The sequence below is a fragment of the Myotis nattereri genome, assembly GCF_964212035.1.
Source record: "Myotis nattereri genome assembly, chromosome: 3".
Classification (NCBI taxonomy): Eukaryota; Metazoa; Chordata; class Mammalia; order Chiroptera; family Vespertilionidae; genus Myotis; species Myotis nattereri.
The window spans coordinates 55,713,978-55,737,256 of NC_138077.1; the positions used below are offsets into that span (position 1 = coordinate 55,713,978).

Sequence of the window (23,279 nt, forward strand, 5' to 3'; positions counted from 1 at the left end):
ACCAATGGGAGCTGCCATCTCAACGTCTAACACCATGAGTTAGTAAGTCGTGGCTTAGAATTTTATTGCTGTAAAGGCCTTCTAGGTTTCTCACTCCATGTCCCCAAAACATGCCCCGCCTCCTCATTTTGCCCTTGCTAGTGCGTAGAATGACTACCCTCACCCCCTTCTGCCTCGTTTCTTCTTCCAGCTTCCTTGAAGAGTCCTCCTCATCCTCTCAGCTCAGGTTGAGTTTCATCTGCCCTGGAAGTCTTTCCCTGCTCCTTCGCCCCCAGTCTCCATTGACATAGCAGGTCCATTTGACTGTAAGCTCTTCAAGTAACAAACTACTGATACACAACAAGTGTGATGGAATCCAGTTCATCGGTATATTTATCCTATGAACTGTCTTATCTAAGAAATCTTTGCCTAGACCCAGTGCCTTCATGGGGGCCCGGCACACAGTAGGATGTCAGTAATTATATGTTGGATGAATGTTGAAAGTCAAGGAAACTGATTCCCCAAAAGGTTAAGTTCCTTGTTCATAGTAGGCCCCTGGCTTTCTGTCCTCACTCACCTTTTTTATTTTACCAAACCCCTTTTCTTCCTCATGTTACTCTGACTTTCCATGATTTAAAAAAAAAAAAAATTGTTTATTTCCATGCTGCTTTCGGAACAAGGGAGAAAACATCACAGCTCTGGAAGGCTGTTTTATCCATCACTAAGGTGAAAGGGCAGCGAGGAAGAAACCCTCAACCCCTCCGCTGCCGTAAGAGCAATAGCTTTTCATTGTCAAGTCCGTGAGTCCAGTCAGTCCTCATTTTGGTGTCCAGTCTCAGCAGTGTTTAAACCCTTCACACCTCTGCCCTGCTACCAATGTATTTGGGGATGCCCTTCATTAAGATCAGTAAGATTAGTGAGACGGCAACCGTACCTCAGTTTTTATTTCTCTGTGCCAGTGGCTGCTCCCAATAATGAGTGGGAGTGTTTTTGTGTAGCGTTGGGGCTGCAAGTGGCTAACTATGAGAAGCAGAGTCCTCCCGTCGCCGTGCAGTCGGCATTGAGCTGTGCCTTCGGCTGAAGCGTGGGTGCATTCCCTGTAGTGAAGCAGCGAAGGGGGAAAGAGTTTTATCTGAATGAACTAAACACCAGAGTGGGTCAGTTAGTCATGGGAGTGGTTTACACCTGCCAGCATGGAGGGACGGCCCATTTTACCAAATCCTCTAAAGCAGTGGTTCTCAGCCTTCCCAAGGCCGCGACCCTTTAATACAGTTCCTCATGTTGTGGTGACCCCCAACCATACAATTATTTTCGTTGCTACTTCATAACTGTAATTTTGCTACTGTTATGAATCGTAATGTAAATATCTGATATGCAGGATGTATTTTCATTGTTACAAACTGAACATAATTAAAGCATAGTGATTAATCACAAAAACAATATGTAATGATATATGTGTTTTCCGATGGTCTTAGGTGACCCCTGTGAAAGGGTCGTTCGACTCCCAAACGGGTCTCGACTCACAGGTTGAGAACCATTGCTCTAAAGGCAGATCTGTCGGTCATTTGAGCACTTCATTCTGAGCGATTCCGTCTAATCCGGGAACTGAGGTGTTGGCTTCCTTGTCATCTCAGACAAGCCAGCCAGCCCAAGTGTGTTGTGAGAGTTGGGAGGAAGGCTGTTCTGGGGAAGGAATAACAGGTGAGGCTAGAAGGGGAAGCAGCCCCGGGAGTAAACTGAAAGGGGCAGGGAGGAGTGTGATGGGCTGGAGGGAGGGTTCCAGGCGCCTGGGCCTATGTGAGCCATGCATTTAGGGTTCCCCAGCCCAGGCTGTGTCTCTTCTGAGCTCTGGGGGTTCCTCTCCAGTGTTTAACAGTGTCCCCAGTACACGGGGGAGTGCCTCTGACTTAGACCATATCCCCTGGAGACAGGCCAGTGCCTCGTCTGAAGCTCCGGGAAGGCGTTGGTAGTGCCCAGAAAGACTTTGCAGCCACCCACCCTCTGCTCCTCAGGAGAAGATCGGCTGGCGAAAGGACGCCTTGCACCTGCTGGTCTTCACAACGGACGACGTGCCCCACATCGCACTGGACGGAAAGCTGGGGGGCCTGGTGCAGCCACACGATGGCCGGTGCCACCTGAACGAGGCCAACGAGTACACCGCATCCAACCAGATGGTGAGGGCTGGGCCCCAGCGCCGCCGTGGCCTTGCCCGTGGCCTTGCCCGTGGCCTTGCCCGTGGCCTTGGTGGGGATGGGGTTTCATTGGCCCATCTTCCCCAGCGGGGCTTCCGGAACTCCTCTTCGACTGGGAGCACTTTCGGCCACTGGGTCATCTTTCTGCCATTGTGCACCCAAGTGGGAGTGTTTCCCTGAGGGAAGGGGTGATCGGGGAGACGGGATAAAACTCAGAGGGGAGAGGTGATCTTAGAGGAGGGCGGGGCCTGTGCTCCTGCAGAGATAAAAGCTGGGATGGGAGTCACAGGACACACCAAGCCAAAGCTTCCTGACTCTAGGACCGAGCTCTGAGCACTGGGCTCCGTCGGTGTCAGGAGGGAGCAGGGGGCGTCCTGCGTGGAATGGGAGGCCCCAGGGACCTTCCCCTCCCAGTGACCTACCACCAGGACCCTGCAATTTAAAAGAATTTATGTAAATCTTCAAACATAGATAATGATCAATAGACCAGCAAAATGGACTCCCACATTCCCATCACCCAGACCCAATAATTACCAAGACCTATTCAATTAAATTACTATTCAATTAAAAAAATAATAAATCTGTGCCTTCTTCCTTCCCGAATCCACTCTGGTATCTGACTAGAAAGGAATTCTTTCTAATTTTCTTTGCTGGACAAGCCCATTTTGTCCAGTTTCAAGAGGTGGCCAGTGTCCAAGCCTTCATATTACCCAGGAATAATGGGGTCTAGGAGAAGGACTCCTAGCTGTAGAACCTGGTAACTGTAGAGCTGAAATGGGCCCCTGTGCCCGTCATTAGCCCTTAAAATCCTTCAGGACATTGTTAAAGTGCCTCTCAGCCTCCTCCCACCCTCCCAGCTTGTATCCCACCACCCCCCCCCCCCCCACCGGCCCCGCCATGGCCTAACTTTTGGTGCAGAGGTCAGCAGCCTCTCTGCCTTTCTGAGCCATGAGCAGGACTCAGCAGGACTCAAGGGGTCGGGGCACAGGCAGGCCCAAGCGTGAGGCCTACGTAAAGGAGAATGAGCCAGGGAGATCAAGAGGAAAGGTCTTAGGGACAGAGGAACGGTGATAGGTGCTGATGGTAGATGGGAGGATGTGGTGGCTGTTCTTTGGGGGCCTCCCAACTTTGCCCCTTCCCTGCTGAAAGGATGGTAACACGGGCCAGGTATGGGAAACGGCCATTCATCACCTCCCCATTCTAGGTGGGGGGAGTGTGATCTAGTTTCCTGGAGGGTCTCCTCTGCACCTGTCCTCAGGGGAAGCCGCCGCCTGGGCTGGGTGGTGGAGGGGCTGCCAGGGGAAGATGCTTTCCATGGCCAGCAGTGAGTGACTGAGTGCACGTTGGAGCTGGCAGTGTCTTATCTGTTAGAAGTGTCACAGCTTGACTTTTGCGTTGGACCTAGGACTACCCATCCCTCGCCTTGCTGGGAGAGAAGCTGGCGGAGAACAACATCAACCTCATCTTTGCGGTGACGAAAAACCATTATGGGCTCTACAAGGTACACCTGGAGGGAGGGAGGGAGGGAGGGAGGGAGGGAAACTGGTATCCTAATCCTGGGGGCCATGCTGACCCTAAGGTGAATGGGAGTCTAGAATGTGGGGGGAGGCGTGTTAACAGCTCTACTCTGTGTGTGGGGCAGGCCACAGGAGGGGTGGATTATAGCCCCGTCTTATTCTTGTGAAAAATATCCATGTTAAAGCAATTTACCCAGCAGTGTATACCTTTACAAGGAATATAAACATGTGACATCTCATTTAATCTTGAGAAAAACTTGGGAAATATGAATTCTCGCTTCTCAGATGATGAAATGGAAACACACCGGTTTGGGGGGCAGGGAGGAGGGGGTGCACACTCTGATGGGGAAGGAAATATAAAGTGAAAATGCACAGGAAGAAAACGAAGGCATCGAAGCAGGCTGGTCACTAGCTCCAGTTCTCCTGAGCTTTCCTGCCTTGCCCACAGAGTCCGGGGGGCCATGGGCTAGCCTGGACAGGAACTCCCAAAGGAAACAAGATGTCTTGAGGGAACAGAGCAGTCTGTGTGTGAATCTGTTCTGTCTCAAAGAGACTATTTCCAGGTCCTTCCATGGACCATCAGAGTAACTCCCCTGGTGAGCGTGCTTTTCCCACAGTCACAGGCACATGGGGAACGAGCACTCGCCTCCCTCAAGTTGCTCAGGAAGCGCATCTAAGCTAAACCTAAGCCCAGCTCGCCTCCGACATCCTTGGAATTGAGAGGCTATGGGACCCTCATCCCCACCCTGGAACAGCTGGCCTGGCCCCTTCTCCTTCCCGCTCTAAATGCCCACCAAGAGCCTTTGTCTAATTACGTTTATCTCCCGCTCCTGCCTGACATCACTGCCGATAAAGGGCCACTTACATGTTCTTGAGCTCTTCATCTTCTTTCAGTCTGAACCCATTTTAGAAGATGAAAGCGAGGGAAGGGGATTGTTTTTCTTTTTTGTTTGGTGGAAGGCAGCAGGATAACACATACCCATCTGCAAATAGCGGGTTTAGAGGACCAGGCGCGCAGACCGTGCTGGGTGTGTCCCAGGTGCACAGGCGGGAAGACGTCCACCTTGGCTCAGAACCAGGGACACCTTGCTCAGGGAGGCGCCCACGACAGGCTGAGGGCGGAGGGTGTTTCTAGAGTTTCTGTCACTTTACTAAGTGGCCTACTCAGGTGTTAGTACAACTGAAAGAGAAAAGGCAACCACTTCAGGCCGCCTGCTTTGTGGCAGGACTTCACCCAGAGATCCCCAGAGGGCACCGTTCAGTTCTCTGGTCCCTGCTAGGGAAAGAGGCTGAGCAGATTGAGGGCATCCTTGAGCTGATCCCGGGAATCGCTATGCAGTCGAGGGGAGAGCTGGCGGGAAATAGGGTAGAATGTGTTGACCTTGGAGGAGGGACTTTCAGAGTTGTCAAATGCCAGGGGACGGGGTCTCCAAGAAGGAGCATGGCTTACGCTGTAGGAACAGGTCTAGACCTTCCGGAGTGGGTGCTGCACAGCCTACGGCAATGCCCGTTTCCCTGCGCAGTTCCTTTCACCTTTCCTTGTGGCCTCCTCTCCAGTGCGTGGTGTGGGAGAGGGGCAGACCAGCGTGTGGGCCCCTTCCATTCTAGAGCAGGGTTCACTCTGATGGCATGGAAGGGCAGATGGACTGACTTCTTTTTTCTCCCCCCCCCCCCCTCCAAGAATTTTACAGCCCTGATACCCGGAACAACGGTGGAGATTTTACACGGAGACTCTAAAAATATCATTCAACTGATCATCAATGCGTACAGTGTAAGTCATCAGTTTCTTCCTGATCCCCACCTCCACCCCCACCCTCTTCCTCTGAGGCTCCGGGAGCTGCCTGGACTCAGGTGGGCAGCGCACCATGCCGGCGTGCTCGGCTCTGCTCCCTGACTCTTGCCTCTTGAGTTTGGTGCCTTCTTCCTTTGCTCAGATTCGGCTTGAAGCCTCCTCTCCCCTCCCCTCTGCCAACCTGACTCTCATCATCAGCTGGTCCCTGTGAGCTGTGGATGCTCAGTCAGACTCAGCCTGTGGCCCCTGACCATGCAGGTTCTGACTGAGTGATACCCCAGGTCCCACTGTAGCATCTCGCTTGGGTGGGTATGGGTACTCTCCACCCTCCAGTTGCCTAGGCAATCCCGCCACTGTGCTCCCTGTGGGGAGACAGGAGGAGCACGCACACAGATGTCACCTCACAGTGGCAGGACAGTTGAAATTCCCCAGGCTCATGGAGCTTAGCTCAGAGCTGCAAACTGAAATGGGGTAGAAGACCCGAGAAGAATCAATAATAGGTCTTTGCCTACACACTTGGGATCTGACTGTAATTGGAGGAGCCTGGGTGGGTCTGGGAGATTCTGTGCTATTGTAAGCCATTGCATAGCTTGGCTCTGCTATTGCAGCATTTACAGACGTGGCTTAGGAGTCACTTCCACACCCCAAACTGACTGTCCGTGTTTCCCACACCTCTCTCCTCTTTATTCTCCTTTACCTCAGTTCTCAATACCCAAGAAGTACTTGCTTCCACCTACCTTAAAAATTTTTTTAAATAGATTTTTATTGATTTCAGAGAGGAAGGAAGAGGGAGATAGGGATAGAAACATCAATGATGAGAGAGAATCATTGATCGGCTACCTCCTGCACGGCCCCTTCTAGGGAGAGAGCCTGCAACCCAGGCATGTGCCCTGACCGGGAATCGAACCGTGACCTCCTGGTTCATAAGTCGATGCTCAACCACTGAGCCACACTGGCTGGGCTGGGCAGACCTACTCTTCCCCCCGCCACCCCAGGAAAGTGGTGGGCACAGGTTCTTGTGCTGGGAGGTACTAATATGCTCTCAGCTGTCCTCTCCCTGTGAAGTTCCCAGGACCCACCTTGCCCTTCACAGGGCCAGGTAACTCCCAAACAAGATTCAGAGTGTGTCTTCTGTTTAAAACAAAGTTATACATAGAGTAAGTGTAGTCTAAGTACCACCATTAGTTCTGGGAGCCCAGTTAGCCACTGTGCCGTCCCATGTATGAGATGGACCATCTTTCCCGCCACGACTGATTGACAGATGAGCATTTGGAGCTCAGCCTTTCCCAGTGTTGATTTTCCAATCTACTGCTCCAGCCCTTTTCTGCGTGACTAGAACCATAGGGGGTGTCCTCGCCCCTGCTGCTGGAGGAGCCCTAGAGCTTGGGGGCAGGAGGGCGGAGCGGCCCTCCCTTGAGCTCCTGGAGCTTTGGTGTGAGTTTGGGGGACAGCGATGGTTTGTGGCTGGTCCTTCTTCCCTCCCCCACCTTCTGTTACAGCTAAGGGTCCACTTCTCCACAAATTCTCCGATTCCTCCTCCCAACTCCTCACTCCCTATTGAGAGAAACTGGAGACTTCCTTCTCCTCTCGTACCCCACTCCCCACATATTAACATCCTCTTCTCTGACCTGTGACCTCTAAATTTTCGCTGGATCCATTGGTCACCTCACAACCAAGATCCCAGTAAGACAGGGTTTCCAGGTTATGCTCAGTGGCTTTCAGATTTCCAGTGAGTGGAAATGTAATGAACTGAGAGAGCCTTTGAGAAGAGAGGGTGTGTAGGAGGGAGGGGGCCTGGGCTGCCGAGCGTTGTCCTCTTTTCGAGGCCCCTGCCTCACTGTGAACCTCTTGGGAACAAGCTGTGGGCACTGAACTGAAGAAGTCAGAGTGAGCCCTGGCCAGCTAGCTCAGAGGGTGGGAGCATCATCCCGCGCACCAGAAGGTGGCTGGTTCGATTCCCGGTCAGAGCACATGCCTAGATTGTGGGTTTGGACCCCAGCTGGGGAGCATATGGGAGGCAACTGATGGGTGTTTCTCTCTCACATCAATGTTTCTCTCTCTCCCTTCCTCTCTCTCTGAAATCAATGAGCATGTCCTTGGGTAAGGACAAAAAAAGAGAAAGAAGGCAATGCAAGAGCTGGAACCATACCTGGGTTGTCCCCCCCATCCTTCTGGGGTCTGGATTGGGAGGGGGCTGCTGTTGGAGGGGTGACCACAGCTTGCCTCCTCCTGAGACAGGGCCTTTGAGGGAGCAATGGCTGAAGAGCAACCACATCTCAAGCTCTGGGGCAGGGTGAGGATGTTCTCCTGAGCTGCTGGGGAGGAGCCACCTCCCAGCATTTTCGTCCCCAGCTCCTGAGTCAGCCCCTGTGGGCGATGACAGACTCCAGGCCTCCCTGAGGGCATTTCCTGGTGAAGGCGCAGGCTCTCCGCTCCTCCTGCCTTTGATAAAGGAGGGCATAAGGACACCCAGGTGCGTAGACCTGGCTGGGAGGTGTTCGCCAGAAATGAAAAACAGCTCAGTCAGCGCTGTGCGGCTAAGGAATACGATCCACAATGACTAGTCAAATTCAGTGGAAAGTTTTAAAGCAGCTTTATTGGGAGACCATGAACACATAATAAACTGTACAGATGTAAAGGGTACAGTTTAAGCTCTGACACACGTACCTGCCTGTGAAACTACCCACACTTTCGGGGGGCTGCTGGGAACCGGGGAGCGTGGCGTTGTTGGAGGTCCCCCGGGTGGGAACCGTACGTGCTGGCAGCGTTCTCTCTCTGAGCCCCATTGTGTTGGCTCTGAGCAGGATCATGGTACACGAATTTGTGTTCTTTACAGAAATCCAGGGACCTGGGGAAGCGTGCTCTGTCTGTGTGGGGGCAGGAGAGGAGTGGGGAGCCCTTTGCTACTGAGGAGCCGGGACAGGATGAATAGAGAACGACCTTTTCCCGGGAGCTGCGTGTGCAGCTGGGGTGAACCACTGAGGAATTGTGGGAACCTCGCTCTGAAACTTGAGTCTGAGCTAAACCGGTTCCTAAAAGAGAACCCGTTAGGGAATGAGACATACAATGGATGAATGAACATTTGAAACTCAAGTTTTTTCAAATGGGCAATTCTGGCATATGATCCACAATGACTAGTCAAGTTCAGCGGACTGTTTTAAAGCTGCTCTATTGGGAGACAATGAACACAGGATAAACTGTACAGATGGAAAGTGTACAGTTTAAGTTGTGACACACGTACGTACCTACCTACAAATCTTATCACCACCGTCACGATATGGGACAGACCCTCGCTCTGCATAGGTGGACGTGTGGCCGTTGCCTTCTTCTACCCCTCCTCCCCCCAGTGGAATTTTAAAGTAAGATATTCAATACAGAGATGTGAAATGGCAGGGAATCTTGAGCAAAGCCCTGGTGGTGGAAGCCGTGTGGGTGTGCTGGTGCTCGATGCTGATTTAGTACCTGTTTCATGTTGCCAGTGTTTCTGGCAAATGGGAAGCCCATGGACTTTTTAGCACTTTTCCTGGGGTTGAGCCTAGCACTGGCCTCTGCTGTGGTGTGGGTGTGTGTGTGTGTGTGTGTAGAAAGGCGGGAGTGGTGGTGTGTATGTAAGGTATGTGGTAGGGGTGTGGGGGGTTGTGTATGATGGGGGTGTGGTTGGAGTATATGTATGTGTGTGGCGTGTATGGTGTGTGTGTGTGGTTGCTTGTGTGGTATGTATGTGGTGTGTATGTCTGTAGTATGTATGGTGTGTGGTGTATGTGTGTGGGGGGTGTTTGTGTGGTGTGTATGTCTGTAGTATGTGCATGATGTGTGTGGTGTATGTGTGTAGGGGGTGTTTGTGTGGTATGTGTGTGGTGTGTATATCTATAGGATGTGTATGGTGTGTGGGGGTGCATGTGTGTGGTGTGTATATCTGTAGTATGTGTATGGTGTATGGGGGTATATGTGTGTGGTGTGGGGGGGGTGTTTGTGTGGTGCATATGTCTGTAGTATGTGTATGATGTATGGGGGGTGTATGTGTATGGTGTGTGTGGAGGGTGTATGTATTGTGGCTGTGGGTGTGGGTGTGGGTGTGGGTGTGGGTGTGGGTGTGGCTTTGGCCTTGGCCTCACTAGAGGCCCCAGTTAGCCCTGGCTACCCTTTCACCTGCTCCTCTCTCTGGCCAGGGTCCAGGCCCCGCTCTAACAGGACTGTTTGCATTTCTCTGTGTCACCTTTCCGTCTCAGCGGTTTGTGGTGCATTTCAAGTGAGTCATACAGCACATGACTAAGTGGGGGTGTTGACTTTTACCCCCGAGAGTTGCTGGCAGACCATCTGTGGGGACATTCTGGAAAGATTTTGGTTGGAACATATGTAACAGATGAAATAGCTGCGGCATTTAGCTCGGCTGCGGAGGGAGCAAAATGGGAAGGGCATGTTTAATTTAATATCTTGCAGAATCCAGTCTGTCCTATGCAATTTTCATAGTGAGAAATCTTTAACCCTGGGCTTTGATTTGTAAACTTATTCTTGCTGTGCCAAATTCTCCATTGAGAGAGATCCCCGAATCCCAGAAGGGTGTTCAGCGATGTGGAGCTTTGCTGCACAGCTGGTGCTGGTGACAGGGCCCCTGCCAGTGCCCAGAGGGGCCCTGGCTGCACACACACAGCACCTGCATCGCGTCGCACTGAGAAAGGGGAGCGAGGACGCAGAGGGCAGTCACTGCGGCCTCTTCTCCGAGTGGGAAAGAGCAGATGGAGCTGAAAACCACAGCCGTTGCATGCGGAGGGTGACGTCAGAGCCGTGGTGTAAGCTGCTCCTCGCCGAGCATGTGTTTCTCTTTTTGCTGTTGCCATAAAGTCTGCTCCCACCCACACCACAGCTGCCTGACTTAAAGCAGTTGCAGATGTGCCCTGGGCTGACCGAGTGCTTAATAGCCTTCAAACTTCTGACTTTCTCCACACTGTCTCCTAGTCTGAGGGTGAGGCGTAAGGAAGCATCTTCAGGGGCAGAACTGGTAGGGGTTGGTTGAAGGTCAGGAGCCCCACCTAAGTCTTGCTGTGGAAGATCTGCACTGCCTGTGGCTTTGGCCCTCCCCTGTGTCTTGTTTTCTGTTCCTTCACGGTATCCATGCATCCATGCATTCAGCAAGTACATACTAGCAGCTGGCAGGCATCATGCTAGACCTTGGGAATAAAACTGAGCAGAACACAGCCCTGCCCTCTGGGATTTCAGTCTTTTAGGGAAGACTGACCCCTACAAGCAGAGTACACCTGGCCATCCACACTCTTCACAGACAGAGCCAGGTTTACAAGAAAGAAGTCCTGGGCGTGGTGATTGCAGAGAGCATCGTGGGGGGCCGGAGGGCCTGGCCCCGTCCTGGTCCTGCCCGCCTCTGGCACAGCTGACCCCGGATGAGCCCTTTTCTCTGGCCTCCACTTCCGTAGAAAGAGAGGTCCGAACTAAGTCATCTCCATGATCCCTACCCTTCTCACATCTTGACAGTTTCCAGTTTTAGAGAGTCTGTAGCAAGTGGGAATAATATAAATTTCAGATCAGAACACAAAATTTGGGATCTTACGGCCAGAGGAGAAGATAGAATTCAGGTTCCATCCGTTATAGTTACTGATTCATAGACTGGGAGCCCCAGTCCAGTGCTCTTTCTCCACTGACGCATCCAGGCTCAGGATCTTCATGGGGAGTGCTCATACTCCCTCACAGCATCCTGTTTGTGAACCATAAGGCCCATATTTCTTTTTTAAAAAAATACATGTTTTTATTGATTTTTTTTTTTTTTAGGGAGAGGGAGAGAGAGCAACATCTTTGTGAGAAAGAAACATTGATCGGTTGCCCTGACCAGGGGTCGAACCTATGTACCCTGACAGGGAACTGACCCCGACACCTTTTGGTGCACAGGGCTATGCTGCCACCAGCTGAGGCACACTGGCCGGGCCCACAAGGCCATGTTTAACGTGACTCTCCCCAGGAAACTTCTTACATAGCTCCAGTCCACCTAGCCCTTTCATGACATACTGTTTTGCCTCATCCTCATAGTTAGTCAAATTTTTAAAAATTATCTAGTCTTTCAAAAATAACTTTAAGTTTCTCCCACTAGTCTGGAGCGCCTTAGTGTGGCTGCCGTTAGACTGTCCATCCTTCCATCCATCAACAAAAGCTTGTGCTCAGTCCCAGGGAGAAATACAATATGGCCCTTAGAATTCACAACTCGGTGGGAATAGCTAATCATTTCCAGCAGGAGAGTGCGCGCGCGTGTGTGTGTGTGTGGGGGGGGGGGGGAGGGGTTGGGAGGGAGGTGTGGAGCGGCGGTCTCGCAACCTTCTCCAGTTCAGGCTGGCACTTCCGAGAGGAAGTGGATTTAAGACAGAGTATTTTTAGAGTTTTAGATGCACTTGCACAATTTGTTGCAAAGGAAGAGAGTTTTTCACGGAGACTATTTTTACCAGCTGTTAATTTGTTAGGAAAACTGCATATTTAATGTATACAAGTTTAATACTACGTGTTCAGCAAAATGAAAAAGAAGAGAGAATACAGAAAGGAAACTCCGTGAGAGCAAGAGGCAGTTCTGCCCCCTGTTCTGTCGGTGGTGTGCTGCCGGAGGGCACCTGAGAAGTCAGCCAGCCACCAGTTGATCCTGGGTGGCAGGTGTCCTTGAGTCCCTTGGAGTGCGCACATCCTGCTACCCTGAGCGTGCTAAGTGCCTAAAATATCCGGGGGGTAAGGTATGCCCCCTAAATATAAGCCAATTACTTTATTTGGTTCCAGTCTCCAAAGTACATCCCCTTTAGAGATTTCAATGGCAATTTTTTAAACTAACAGACACAGAAAATTGTTCAACTGTTTCACAATCTAAACACACCTGAGTATCCAGCACCTGGCTAAAAAAACCCACCACAGAATATTATGAGCACCCAGAAGTCCCTATCCTGTCTCTCCCCCCTCCCCATTACTGTCCCCCAAGGGGAACCATTAATCTGCCTGTTTTGAATTTCATGTAAATAGAATCATGTAGTATATAGGCCATTTGTGTCTGACTTCTTTCGGGCATTGTTATCTTTATGAGATTCATCTGTGTCGTGAGATGTAGTCATGTTTCATCCATTCTCAGAGCTGTGTGGTATTGTGTGAACACGCCCCCATTTAAAAGTAAAACCTATTCTGTGGATAGGCATTTGGGTAGCTGTTATGGACAGTGTTGCTATAAACATCCTCGTACCTACCTTCTGGTTAGTGCACATCTCTGTTGCCTATAGTCCTTGGGTGAATTGACAGGTCTGAGGTTGGCCTGAGCTTGAGTAGATGCTGCCGAAAGGTTTTCTCAAAGGCTGTACTGAGTGATGCTCCCACCAGCAGGATGCGAGGGCCTCAGTTGCTCCGCACCTTTCTAACACTTGATGTTCTCAGGTTTTTTTTGTCTTTTTTTCTTCTATTCTGATGGGAAATTTTGGCTTGATTTTCAATTCACTCACTGTCTTGAGAACACAAGTCACACAAAAAGTGTTATTCTCTGATAATGCCATTCCACCTTGTACAGGTGGCTCTCATCTGATGGGGAGGGGTTGGGCCAGAAGAACAATACGGTTCCAGGGGAAAGTGCCTGCTCAACTGATCTGGAAGGAAGAGAAGGAGCCAGCCAGGGGAAGAGAGGAGAGGAGCCACTGAGCAGAGGAATGTTATTCCATGGGTGAAGGCCCACAGTTTGGAGAGCACAGGCCGACATGGGAGGGTTTGAGGAGCTGCATGTCTGAAGCTGAGGGTGGGAAGAGAGGTGGCTGGAGAGGCAAACAGGTTGGAGCATCATCCCTTGAAGCAGATAGTAATGACGTATGGCAGGTGGACCATGTCCAACATCTCCGAGCTCCCAGCAGAGACCTCAGACAGGTTTAGCTAGATCGGGCTGAGGGTGTGGAGAGAAAGGGACACCAAAATGAGCCCACTGGCTCTTACCTGAGTGAGAGGAAGCCATGTGGGCATCAGAGAGCCACTGTGGCAAGCATCCTGGCCATTACTAAGTGGTTTGGGCCTCATCTTCTCTCTCTGTCCAGAGCATCCGGTCTAAGGTGGAGCTGTCAGTCTGGGACCAGCCTGAAGACCTTAACCTCTTCTTCACTGCCACCTGCCAGGACGGCGTGTCCTACCCTGACCAGAGGAAGTGTGAGGGCCTGAAGATCGGGGACACGGTGAGTTCTCTCTCCTCTCCATTTATGTGGCACCGTTAGCACTGGCCATCATTCTTTGGCTTCTGATAACTTCTGTGACTTATCAGATTCTTTTAGGGTTTTGCATTCTGCCTTCCTACTTATCAGCCTGGGGGGCTTTCCTGAGCCTGCCCTGTGTTGTCATCTTCAAGGTTCCAGATGGATTTGTTTAAAAGCCCCGGGCGAGGCCTGGCCAGTGTGGCTCGGCTGGGCATCGTCCTTGTGCCCCGAAAGGTTGCTGGTTGGATTCCTGGTCAGGTCACATAGCCCAGGTTTCAGGCTCCATCCCTGATATGGGGCATGCAGGAGGCAGCCAGTCAATGTTTTGCTCTCTCATAGATGTTTCTCTCTCCCTTTCCCTTCCTGTCTCTAAAAATAAATTAAAAAAAAAAAGCCCCAGTCAGTAGATGGCCTCAGTACATTGTCCCCTGTCTTCCTCAGGTTGACTTTGTGCCCTTGGTGTTTTACGTCATTATTATTTCCAGTGGGCAGGGATGAGATCAGGTGGGAGAATATGGGCAGGGATCTGAGAGTCCTGGCCTCGTTCCTAGTCTTCTACAGCTCACTCTGTGCTTTGGATAATTGGATCCTCACTTTTCCCTCCTGTAAAATATGAAGAAATCCACTGACCTCTTCTGTTTGATGAAATGGGATGGAGAACTTTACAGAACGGAGGGCATGGGTGCCTTGTGTGCACTAGGTGGATGTGACTGCACTAGGTGGGGAAGAAGCGTTGTATGTCAAGATGTGCAGCTGTGTGCCAAACCAAGGACTCGAGGGAGGGTAGATGGGTGATGAGGACACAGACAGGGCACTGGGCTCAGGCAGGCAGCGTGGACTCCAGGAAACAGCTCAGAAAGACGTAGGGAGAGGGCATGGCTGGTTACACCGCAGTCTTCTGGGTTTCTCACATTCCATAGTTGATCCCCTCCTCCCTCCCCTTTCACAACTGCCCTTCATCCACTTCACAGCCCCTGGGCTTGCCCTCACCCATCCAGACATGACCACGGTGCCTTGCCCCACCGAAAGGACAATTCAAAATAGTGGTGTCGATGTTGAGAAGGACTTGAGGGACTGGGTAACAAATCTTTTTCTAAGACGGGTTTTTCCTCAAGCATCTTTGCTAAAAGGAACGAAGGAAGGAAGGAAGGAAGGAAGGAAGGGAGGGAGGGAGGGAGGGAGGGAGGAAGGGAGGGAGGGAGAAAGAAAAAGAAATAAAGAAAAAGTGAAAGAGGGCCTCCTCAAGTTGTCAGATATATCATTAAAAATGATTATTTAGCCCTGACTAGTTTGGCTCAGTAGATAGAGCGTCAGCCTGCAGACTGAAGGGTCCCAGGTTCGATTCTGGTCAAGGGCAGCTAAAAAAAATGATTATTTATGGCATTACCTCAGAGGGCATTCAGGAATAGGATGATGTTGCTGTAACAAAACTTCTATTCCCATCTTCCTATTTATGTGAATAAGTTTTTTTGGAGGGAGTGCTTTAATCTATACCAATAACAAATAAGAATAGAATTAATACTGATCCCTGTCTTATTTAGCAAAAAAAGGGGTTATTATTTCACATATACATGAACTATTGGGGTAGGGAAAGCCTCATAATCAAAGAGGCACTTCCAATAAAATTATTTTTATTTTTTTATTGTTTAAAGTATTACATGTCTCTTTTTTCTTCCGTCAACCCCTCCCCAGCCACTCCCACCCACCATAAAATTTTATTTTTAATGCTTGTCAAGTTTAGCAACATATATGGTGTCCCAATAATGTATACACACACTTTGAATAATTATAAAAGCAGTGTTTATTAAAATACATTTCATTTTCAAAATTGAGCTATCAGCTGTTAAAGTGTGTATAAATTTTTTTGGGATACCCTGTATTTATGTTATTTTGATAAATTAATCAATCCAGATAATTTTAAAAAACACACAAAAGACCACCAACTTACACCATACACAAAAATAAACTCAAAATGGATAAAGGACTTAAATGTAAGACGAGAAACCATAAAAATACTAGAGGAATCCAAAGGCAACAAAATCTCAGACATATGCCGGAGCAATTTCTTCACCGATACAGCTCCTAGGGCATTGGAAACTAAAGAGAAAATAAACAAATGGGACTACATCAAAATAAAAAGCTTCTGCACAGCAAAAGAAACCATCAACAAAACAACAAGAAAGCCCACTGCATGGGAGAACATATTTGCCAATGTTATCACCGATAAGGGTTTAATCTCCAAAATTTATAGGGAACTCATACAACTTAACAAAAGGAAGATAAACAATCCAATCAAAAAATGGGCAAAGGACCTAAATAGACACTTTTCAAAAGAAGACATTCAGAAAGCCAAGAGACATATGAAAACATGCTCAAAGTTACTAATCATCCAAGAAATGCAAATCAAAACAACAATGAGGTACCATCTCACACCTGCCAGAATGGCTATCATCAACAAATCAACAAACGACAAATGCTGTGAGGATGTGGAGAAAAGGGAACACTCATGCACTGCTGGTGGGAATGCAGACTTGTGCAGCCACTATGAAAGACAGTATGGAATTTCCTCAAAAAGTTAAAAATGGAACTCCCATTTGACCCTGTGATCCCACTTCTAGGAATATATCCCAAGAAACTAGAAACACCAATCAGAAAGAATATATGCAACCCTATATTCATAGCAGCACAATTTACCATAGCTAAGATCTGGAAACAGCCTAAGTGCCCATCAGCAGATGAATAGATTAGAAAACTGTGGTACATCTACACAATGGAATACTATGCTGCTGTAAAAAGGAAGGAATTCTTACCATTTGCAACAGCATGGATGGAGCTGGAGAGCATTATGCTAAGTGAAATAAGCCAGTCAATGAAAGAAAAATACCACATGATCTCACTCATTTATGGATAATTAAGACCATTAAAACTGATGAGCAAAAATAGATTCAGAGGCAGAGCAACATCAAACAGACTGTCAAACTACAGCAGGAAGGCCGAGGAGGGTTGGGAGGGTGGGTAAGAGATCAACCGAAGGACTTGTATGCATGCATATAAGCATAACCAATGGACACAAGACACTGGGGGTTATGGGAGGCTAGGGGAAGATCAAGGGGAGAAAAAAAAGACATATATAATACTCTTTGTAATACTTTAACCAATAAAACAATTTTTAAAAAGTCATGATAAAAAAAAGCAACAAAAAAACCCACACAAAAACCTCATAGTCACAGGGTCTAAAGCAGCGGTCGCCAACCTTTCAGACCTCGCGGACCACCAGTGTTTCTCGGACCACTGGTTGGAGACCGCTTGTCTAAGGAGATACTTATGAAAAAATGGAAAGAGGCAAAAATAACAAAAAACAAACAAACCCCCAAACATGTGAGTTTTATAGATCTGTGGGTGGACTATGGGGTGCAGTGGGTCAGGAAAGCTAAAGAATGATGTGTGAAAACCACCCAAACAGGGCCCTTTAAGGAGAACCAGATGCAGCGGAGCAGAGGAAGAGTGAGGCTGCACAGCACACACGGACGCCTGGGTTCATTCAGGAAGGCTCTTGGCAGTTTCTAATGGCATCCTTGTGAACAAGTCAAATAACTTCCCTGGGAGGGAGATAATGTTACTCATGTTGACAGACGAGAGAAACTGAGGCACATAGAATCGAGTTAATTGCTCAGCGCACCACAGCCAGTGAGTAGCAAAGTGAACGTTCAAAGCCAGGGCTCTCTGACGTCACCTTTACCTGGCCTCTTGGTGCCCGTGATTCTGCTCTGTCATGCCTGTTTCAAAGGGCTCGTCTCAGAGCAAAGCATGGTAACAAAGAACTGGGCTTCCACTCAGGGATCCCAGTTGATGGAGTGACCTGACACTCCTTCCGCACACCTGCGGCTCAGGTGGGGATCGGACGCTGCACCTGTTGCTGCGGGCAGCCGAGATTCAGGGGTGTGATGACCTGCCTAAGACCACCCAGCTAACAAGCAGTGGACTTGCAACTCAAACCACAGTCTTTTCACTCCGACCGGCTCGTCTCACTAATCATCGCCTCCTCATCATGGAGGGAATAACACGAGTTACCGCCTCGTGGGGATTCGCAATGCACCCAATACTGCACAGGCAGGGCTTTGCTGCTCCCTCTGCTTCCTGCAGAGGCTGTGTCCGGGCAAGAAGCAGAGAGGTGGCAGGGTGAGGGACAAGGATGTCCTCAAAGAGAAGTATTACATCAGTAAGACCTTGAAAGCCCCCAGTCCAATGAGGTTCTCTTCTCCAGTGACTTCAGGTTTCCCCCTAGTTTTCCTCCCCTCACCCCACACCAACCAGCACTGACTGAGGCCCAGCCCTGGGAGTCGGTTTCTCATGGGCTGGCCCTGACAAATCAGCATGCGTGCGGCCGTGCGGCGAGCACTGACGCCCAGTACAAAGGACCCAGTGAGCTTCCGCCACTGTCCGTTCCTGTCCCTCCTCCGGGCTTTGTACCCCGTGCCCACCCGGTGCTTTGTGTTTCCTGTGCTCCTGGTGGGCTTGGCATCGGGCAGCCCTGGGTGGGTGGGTTTGGGGTGGGGGCCGGGTGGCCCGTTTGAAAGAGTGGGTCAGACCAGCCGCCCTGCTGAGGAACCGGGAGCATCCCAATGAGGGTTGAATAACAGGACTGGGCGGAGGGAGGGCTGCTCGGTCCCTGACCTTCCTCTCCCGTCTCCGTCTCCGCGTGGGAGAATGGGGAGTCCAGGAACTGGGAGCCTTCAGTGTCGGTTGGAGGCCGGAATAACCAGGGCGACGCCTGCCAGACTCCGGTTTCTTTCCTGCTCCCATAGGGAAGTGGGCTCTGAGAGGAAGGGTCACAGGACAGGTTTACTTGCTGCTCCCGAGGGCTTTATAGCTTCCTGTGCCCCCCAGGCCCTGGGGCTGGAACAGCTGTTCTGTGGTCATGGGCAGGGGGGAGGGAAGGTTGCATGAGGGCCACCGGACCTGCTTGAAAGCTGGGTCCTCCTTGCTCCCCAGCCAGGCAGCCAGGGCGGGAGCTTTTCTAAATCCTGGGTGATCAGCTGCCAGCACGGATTCGGGGGCTCCCCTCACCTCTCACTCACTCCCAGCAAACACAGACACATCAGCCAGACTCGGGACATTTCATTCTCTCTTTGGCTGCCGTGCCCCGTGACGCAGGCCAGATTTCCTGGGGGAGGCGATGCTCACAGAGGGACACTCCCAGAGTCTCAGTAATTAAATGCCTCTGGCTATTGGTCCAGGCCACTCCTTTGTAGTTTATTCCACCTCTGCCCACAGATGCCTTTGGGGGCAGGGCTTTCCATTTAATAAGTGCAGAGGAGCGGAGGCCACGGAGCCAGTCACAGCTGCTCCCCGAGCTTCGGAAGCGGGGAGTCACCTCCGCATGCTCCATGTCCCCATGGTGGCTTTGGTCAGGTGCGGTCTCCCCTCGCTTCTCACCTGCAGGCCTGGGTCGTCCTGAGCCAGGCAGGAGGGTTTGGAGGAGCCTCTGGCCCTTGGGGGTCACCCTCTAGTCTCCACAGTGAGCCAGGCTGCCTCTCCCTCTGCACCCAGACGTGGACACTGGGCACCTGTCTCATTCCCGCTTCCAGAAGGTATGCCAAGGAGAGCACAAGCCCAACCCTCCCCAGCGGGGAGACCCCATTTTATCTCTGGTAAATGGGATGTCTCCTTCTGGGGCATGTGAGGGACCTGCTCATGGAAATGCCTGCACAGTGGGTGCTTGGCACCTGGGAACTGTCAGTGTGTGTTGTCATAAGGCAGATTTCACTGCCCGGTGAGTCCCCGTCTTGTTACTGTGCCTCAGGGCCTTGGAACTTAGTTCTGAACTTGCTTTTGTCAATCTCTCTTTTTGTCTTCTCCCACCCCTCCCCCCACTCGCACATAGACATGGAGGGTGGGCTAGTCCCCACTGTCTGCGCTTGGCTTGCTTTCCCAGTGTCCTCTGACCCTGGCTCCTGGTCATGGTCTTCAGCTCACTGTCCTCTCCTGTGACCCCCTTTGGCTAATGCTGACTCCTGGGTGTCTGCTGTGAGTTCCCCGAAGCTGAGGCTTGCTGCCTAGGAGGACTATCTCCAGGACCTAGACAGCTGGGTCTGTCTTCCTCTTCAGTCTCTCATACCTCCACCCTCACCCCTTCCCCCAGGTGTCCCTAGACATCACAGTATCTGAAGGGAGGCTTTTTAGAATTAGCAAAGATCCAGAAGTGATAGGGATCTGTAGAACATTTAGAGCAAGATACGTTCCGTGTTCGCCAGAAGTATACATCATTACCTAAAGAGTGCCCTGTAAAGCAAGTAATTGGTGGCTTTTTAAAACTCAGCCGTATTTCAGCCCAAATAATAGGATTAAGGATAACAATCATTAAACATGATTGCTAACCCATTTGAGCTTCAGAATGATCTGAGGAGACTTGAAAAATAAAGACATCTGGGCCAGACGTGGTGAGTCAGTTTCTGGAGTGGGCCCAGGCCTCTGTCTGTGTAGGGAGCACCACCGTTCAGAGGAGAAGCACCATTCAGAGGAGAAGCACCACCATTCAAAAGAGAAGCAGCACCGTTCAGAGGAGAAGCACCACTGTTCAGGGATAAGCACTTCAGATGGCATTTGGTCAAGGTGTGCCAGATCCCTGTCTGGATTTACACAGTGCCCTGCTCTGAGGGCAGTGCTGGATGAATATAACCACACATGGCTCCGTTCTCAGTGGGAGGAGGGGAGTGGAAGAGTTGTGCTTTACTTCCTGGGAGAATCACCAAGCAGTGCCCTCGCTTTCCTCCCATTGCAGCCGAGTGGGCAGCTAACAGGCATCTTTCCCGCCATCTGCCAGCTCAATCCACCTTGCTGACTATTTCCAGGGCAATGCACAAGCAACTTAGGGGTTAGCAATGCTTCTTTACATGCTTTGTTTAATAAGAAACAGTCTGGCCCTGCCGGTGTGACTCAGTGGTTGAGTATTGACCCATCAACCAGGAGGTCACCGTTTGATTCCCGGTCAGATCACATGCCCGGGTTGCAGGCTCGATCCCCAGGAGGGGGCATGCAGGAGGCAGCTAATCAGTGTTTCTCATCATTGTTGTTTCTATCTCTCTACCCCTCTCCCTTCCTCTCTCTAAAATCAATAAAAATCTATTTTAACAAACAGTCTGTTCGCGTGTGTAGCACATTCCATCAGCGATGATTTCCTTATGACCTCAGGGTTGTGAGCTAATTATGAAAGATGCAGCTGTGAGGACCACTCAGGTCCTTTTAGGTGTGTCTGGAGGAGGCGGGTTCGCTGGGAGGGACCCAGTGTCCTGCTGTCCCTTCTCCAGCAGGGGGGAACCTCTTCAGAGGGGTCTGTGGAACCCCGGGGCCCCTGCACTCAGGGAGCAGGTGATGCAGTGCTTGGCACAGATTTTCAGAATGGAAATGGGGAGAGGATAGAATATAGGTGAAAAGAAAGGGGAGAAAAGAACCCTTGCCTGAGTCTTTCTACTCTCCTATGGAAGCCATTTCCTCAAGGTTGTGAGGATTGAAAGAGATCACGAACATTCAGGACCAAGCACCATGCCTGGCAAGTGTGCAGGAGCTTGCTGGCCTCTTCCTCCGGGACCGGGTGCATGTGTGGACAGGGCCGGCGTAGCCACAGCTCGCCCCTGAGGCCTCAGAGGAACCGCTCTTGGGCGGGGCCCTGGGTGATTGGGAGGCAGAAGCAGATACCCTGGCTCATCGTGCCCACGATGTCCCCTCTCTTCTTTCTGCCCAGGCATCGTTTGAAGTGTCGGTGGAGGCCCGGAGCTGCCCAGGCAAACACACGGAGCACAGGTTCACCCTGCGGCCCGTGGGGTTCCGGGACAGCCTGGAGGTGCGGGTCACCTACAACTGCAGGTGCGGCTGCAGCGCGGGGCAGGAGCCGGACAGCCCCCGATGCAGCGGGAACGGGACCTACGTCTGCGGGCTGTGTGAGTGCAACCCCAGCTACCTGGGCAGCAAGTGCGAGTGCCAGGAAGGGGAGAACCCGAGCGGGCACCAGAACCTGTGCCGCGAGGCGGAGGGCAAGCCGCTGTGCAGCGGGCGCGGGCAGTGCAGCTGCAGTCAGTGCTCCTGCTTCGAGAGCGAGTTCGGGAAGATCTACGGGCCTTTCTGCGAGTGCGACAACTTCTCCTGTGCCAGGAACAGAGGCGTCCTCTGCTCAGGTAGGCACCCCGGCAAGCACCTTTGCTCTGAGCCAGGCCCGGCCCCAGGTGCTGTGGGGACATCCCCCAAAGCCTGGCTTTACCTTACTACCCCTGTCCTCCTGGGAGGCAACAGGGCAAGCCTTGCCCACCACCAGGCCGGGGCGGGAGGCGGGGGGACCAGCGTGTCAAATACAAAAGCAGGAGAAGTCGCCGCCACGTGACGTGGACTCTCGGCGTTGGAGGCATTTGTCATGGCTCACCCAGGACTTGCCTGCACAGCATTCCTGGCAGGTAGAGGTTCCGCCTCTTCTTGATTGCCTCCTGGGACAGGGAGCTCACTGCGGCTGGTGCTGGTTATTCCCGTGTTGGTTGTCGCATTCATCTCTGATTGCCGCTTTAACAAGTTTCCAGTAACTTAGTGGCTGAAGACAACACAGGTTTATTCTGTTATAGTTCCGGAAGTCAGAAGTCTGAGATGGGTGCTACTTGACTGCAGTCCAGGTGTCGGCAGGGCTGCGTTCCTCCTAACGGCCCTGGGGGAGAATCCACTCCCGGCCTTTCCTGGTTTCTAGGAGCCACCAGCATCCCTGGGCCTGTAGCACCTGCAGATGCCACATCTCTCTGATGCTCTTGCCTCCCCACTAAAAGGGTCGCCCAGGAAAGCCTCCCACCAGATCCCTGACTGAATCGTAGCTGCGAAGCCCCTTTTACCACATCAGGTCACACAGACGCAGCTCCGGGGTTGAGGCTGTGGACATCTGGTGGGGGGCATGTTCTGCCTCCCACAGGCACAGTTTGAAAGTTTCTTATATTGAACAAAAAATTGTTCCTCAGTTACTTTCCCCCAATGGTTTGCATTCTAGATCCTCTCTCCATATGAGAGCCTGTCAAACATCTGGAGTGTCTTTATGTTTCTCTGCCCTTCTCCAGACGCGAGCGCGGTATTTGTCCTTCTGCGTAAGGGGCTCAGCCCAGGGCTCAACAGGACGTTTGCTTCCTGTGGTCTGCCCAGGCCACTTCCATCCGCACATCCTAGCGATACCTTCACTTTCCTGTTCACCAGTCACATTATACTGTTGAGCTTGTTTTTAACTTTACTACCAACATTTGAAGCTTTTACACTTTTTTTGAAGTACAACCCAGCCAGGTTTTCATTGTGTCATGTTTGAGCACTTGGGTTTTTAAATCTGGGCCTAGGACTTTACATGGATTCCAGTGAGATTACAGTTGGGCAGCTCCCATTCTGGGAGTTGTATGCCAATGAGATAGCGTAAGAACATGTCTCCGAAGGGCCATTGCATCCTGCACGAGGCCACTGCAAATGGAGGCAGCAGAACAGTTGTAGGTGAGACTGTAGTGTCTTCTGCTGTGGGTCCTGGTGTGGATTCCGTGTGGATTGTATTGTTTCCAGGATTCCTTCCTTGAGAATGGCCTTCCGGTTGGGAAGC

General features: G+C 51.1%; 1 protein-coding gene across 1 annotated transcript in view; it reads left to right on the plus strand.

The window, feature by feature from the left end:
* ITGB5 (integrin subunit beta 5) overlaps nucleotides 1–23,279 on the plus strand; it is a 101,342-nt gene that overhangs the window by 47,873 nt on the left and 30,190 nt on the right. The window contains exons 5-9 of the mRNA XM_081085408.1: nucleotides 1,992–2,153; nucleotides 3,577–3,672; nucleotides 5,370–5,459; nucleotides 13,526–13,660; nucleotides 21,420–21,849. Coding sequence (XP_080941534.1) covers nucleotides 1,992–2,153; nucleotides 3,577–3,672; nucleotides 5,370–5,459; nucleotides 13,526–13,660; nucleotides 21,420–21,849 — 913 coding nt within the window. The remainder of the gene's footprint in view (nucleotides 1–1,991; nucleotides 2,154–3,576; nucleotides 3,673–5,369; nucleotides 5,460–13,525; nucleotides 13,661–21,419; nucleotides 21,850–23,279) is intronic.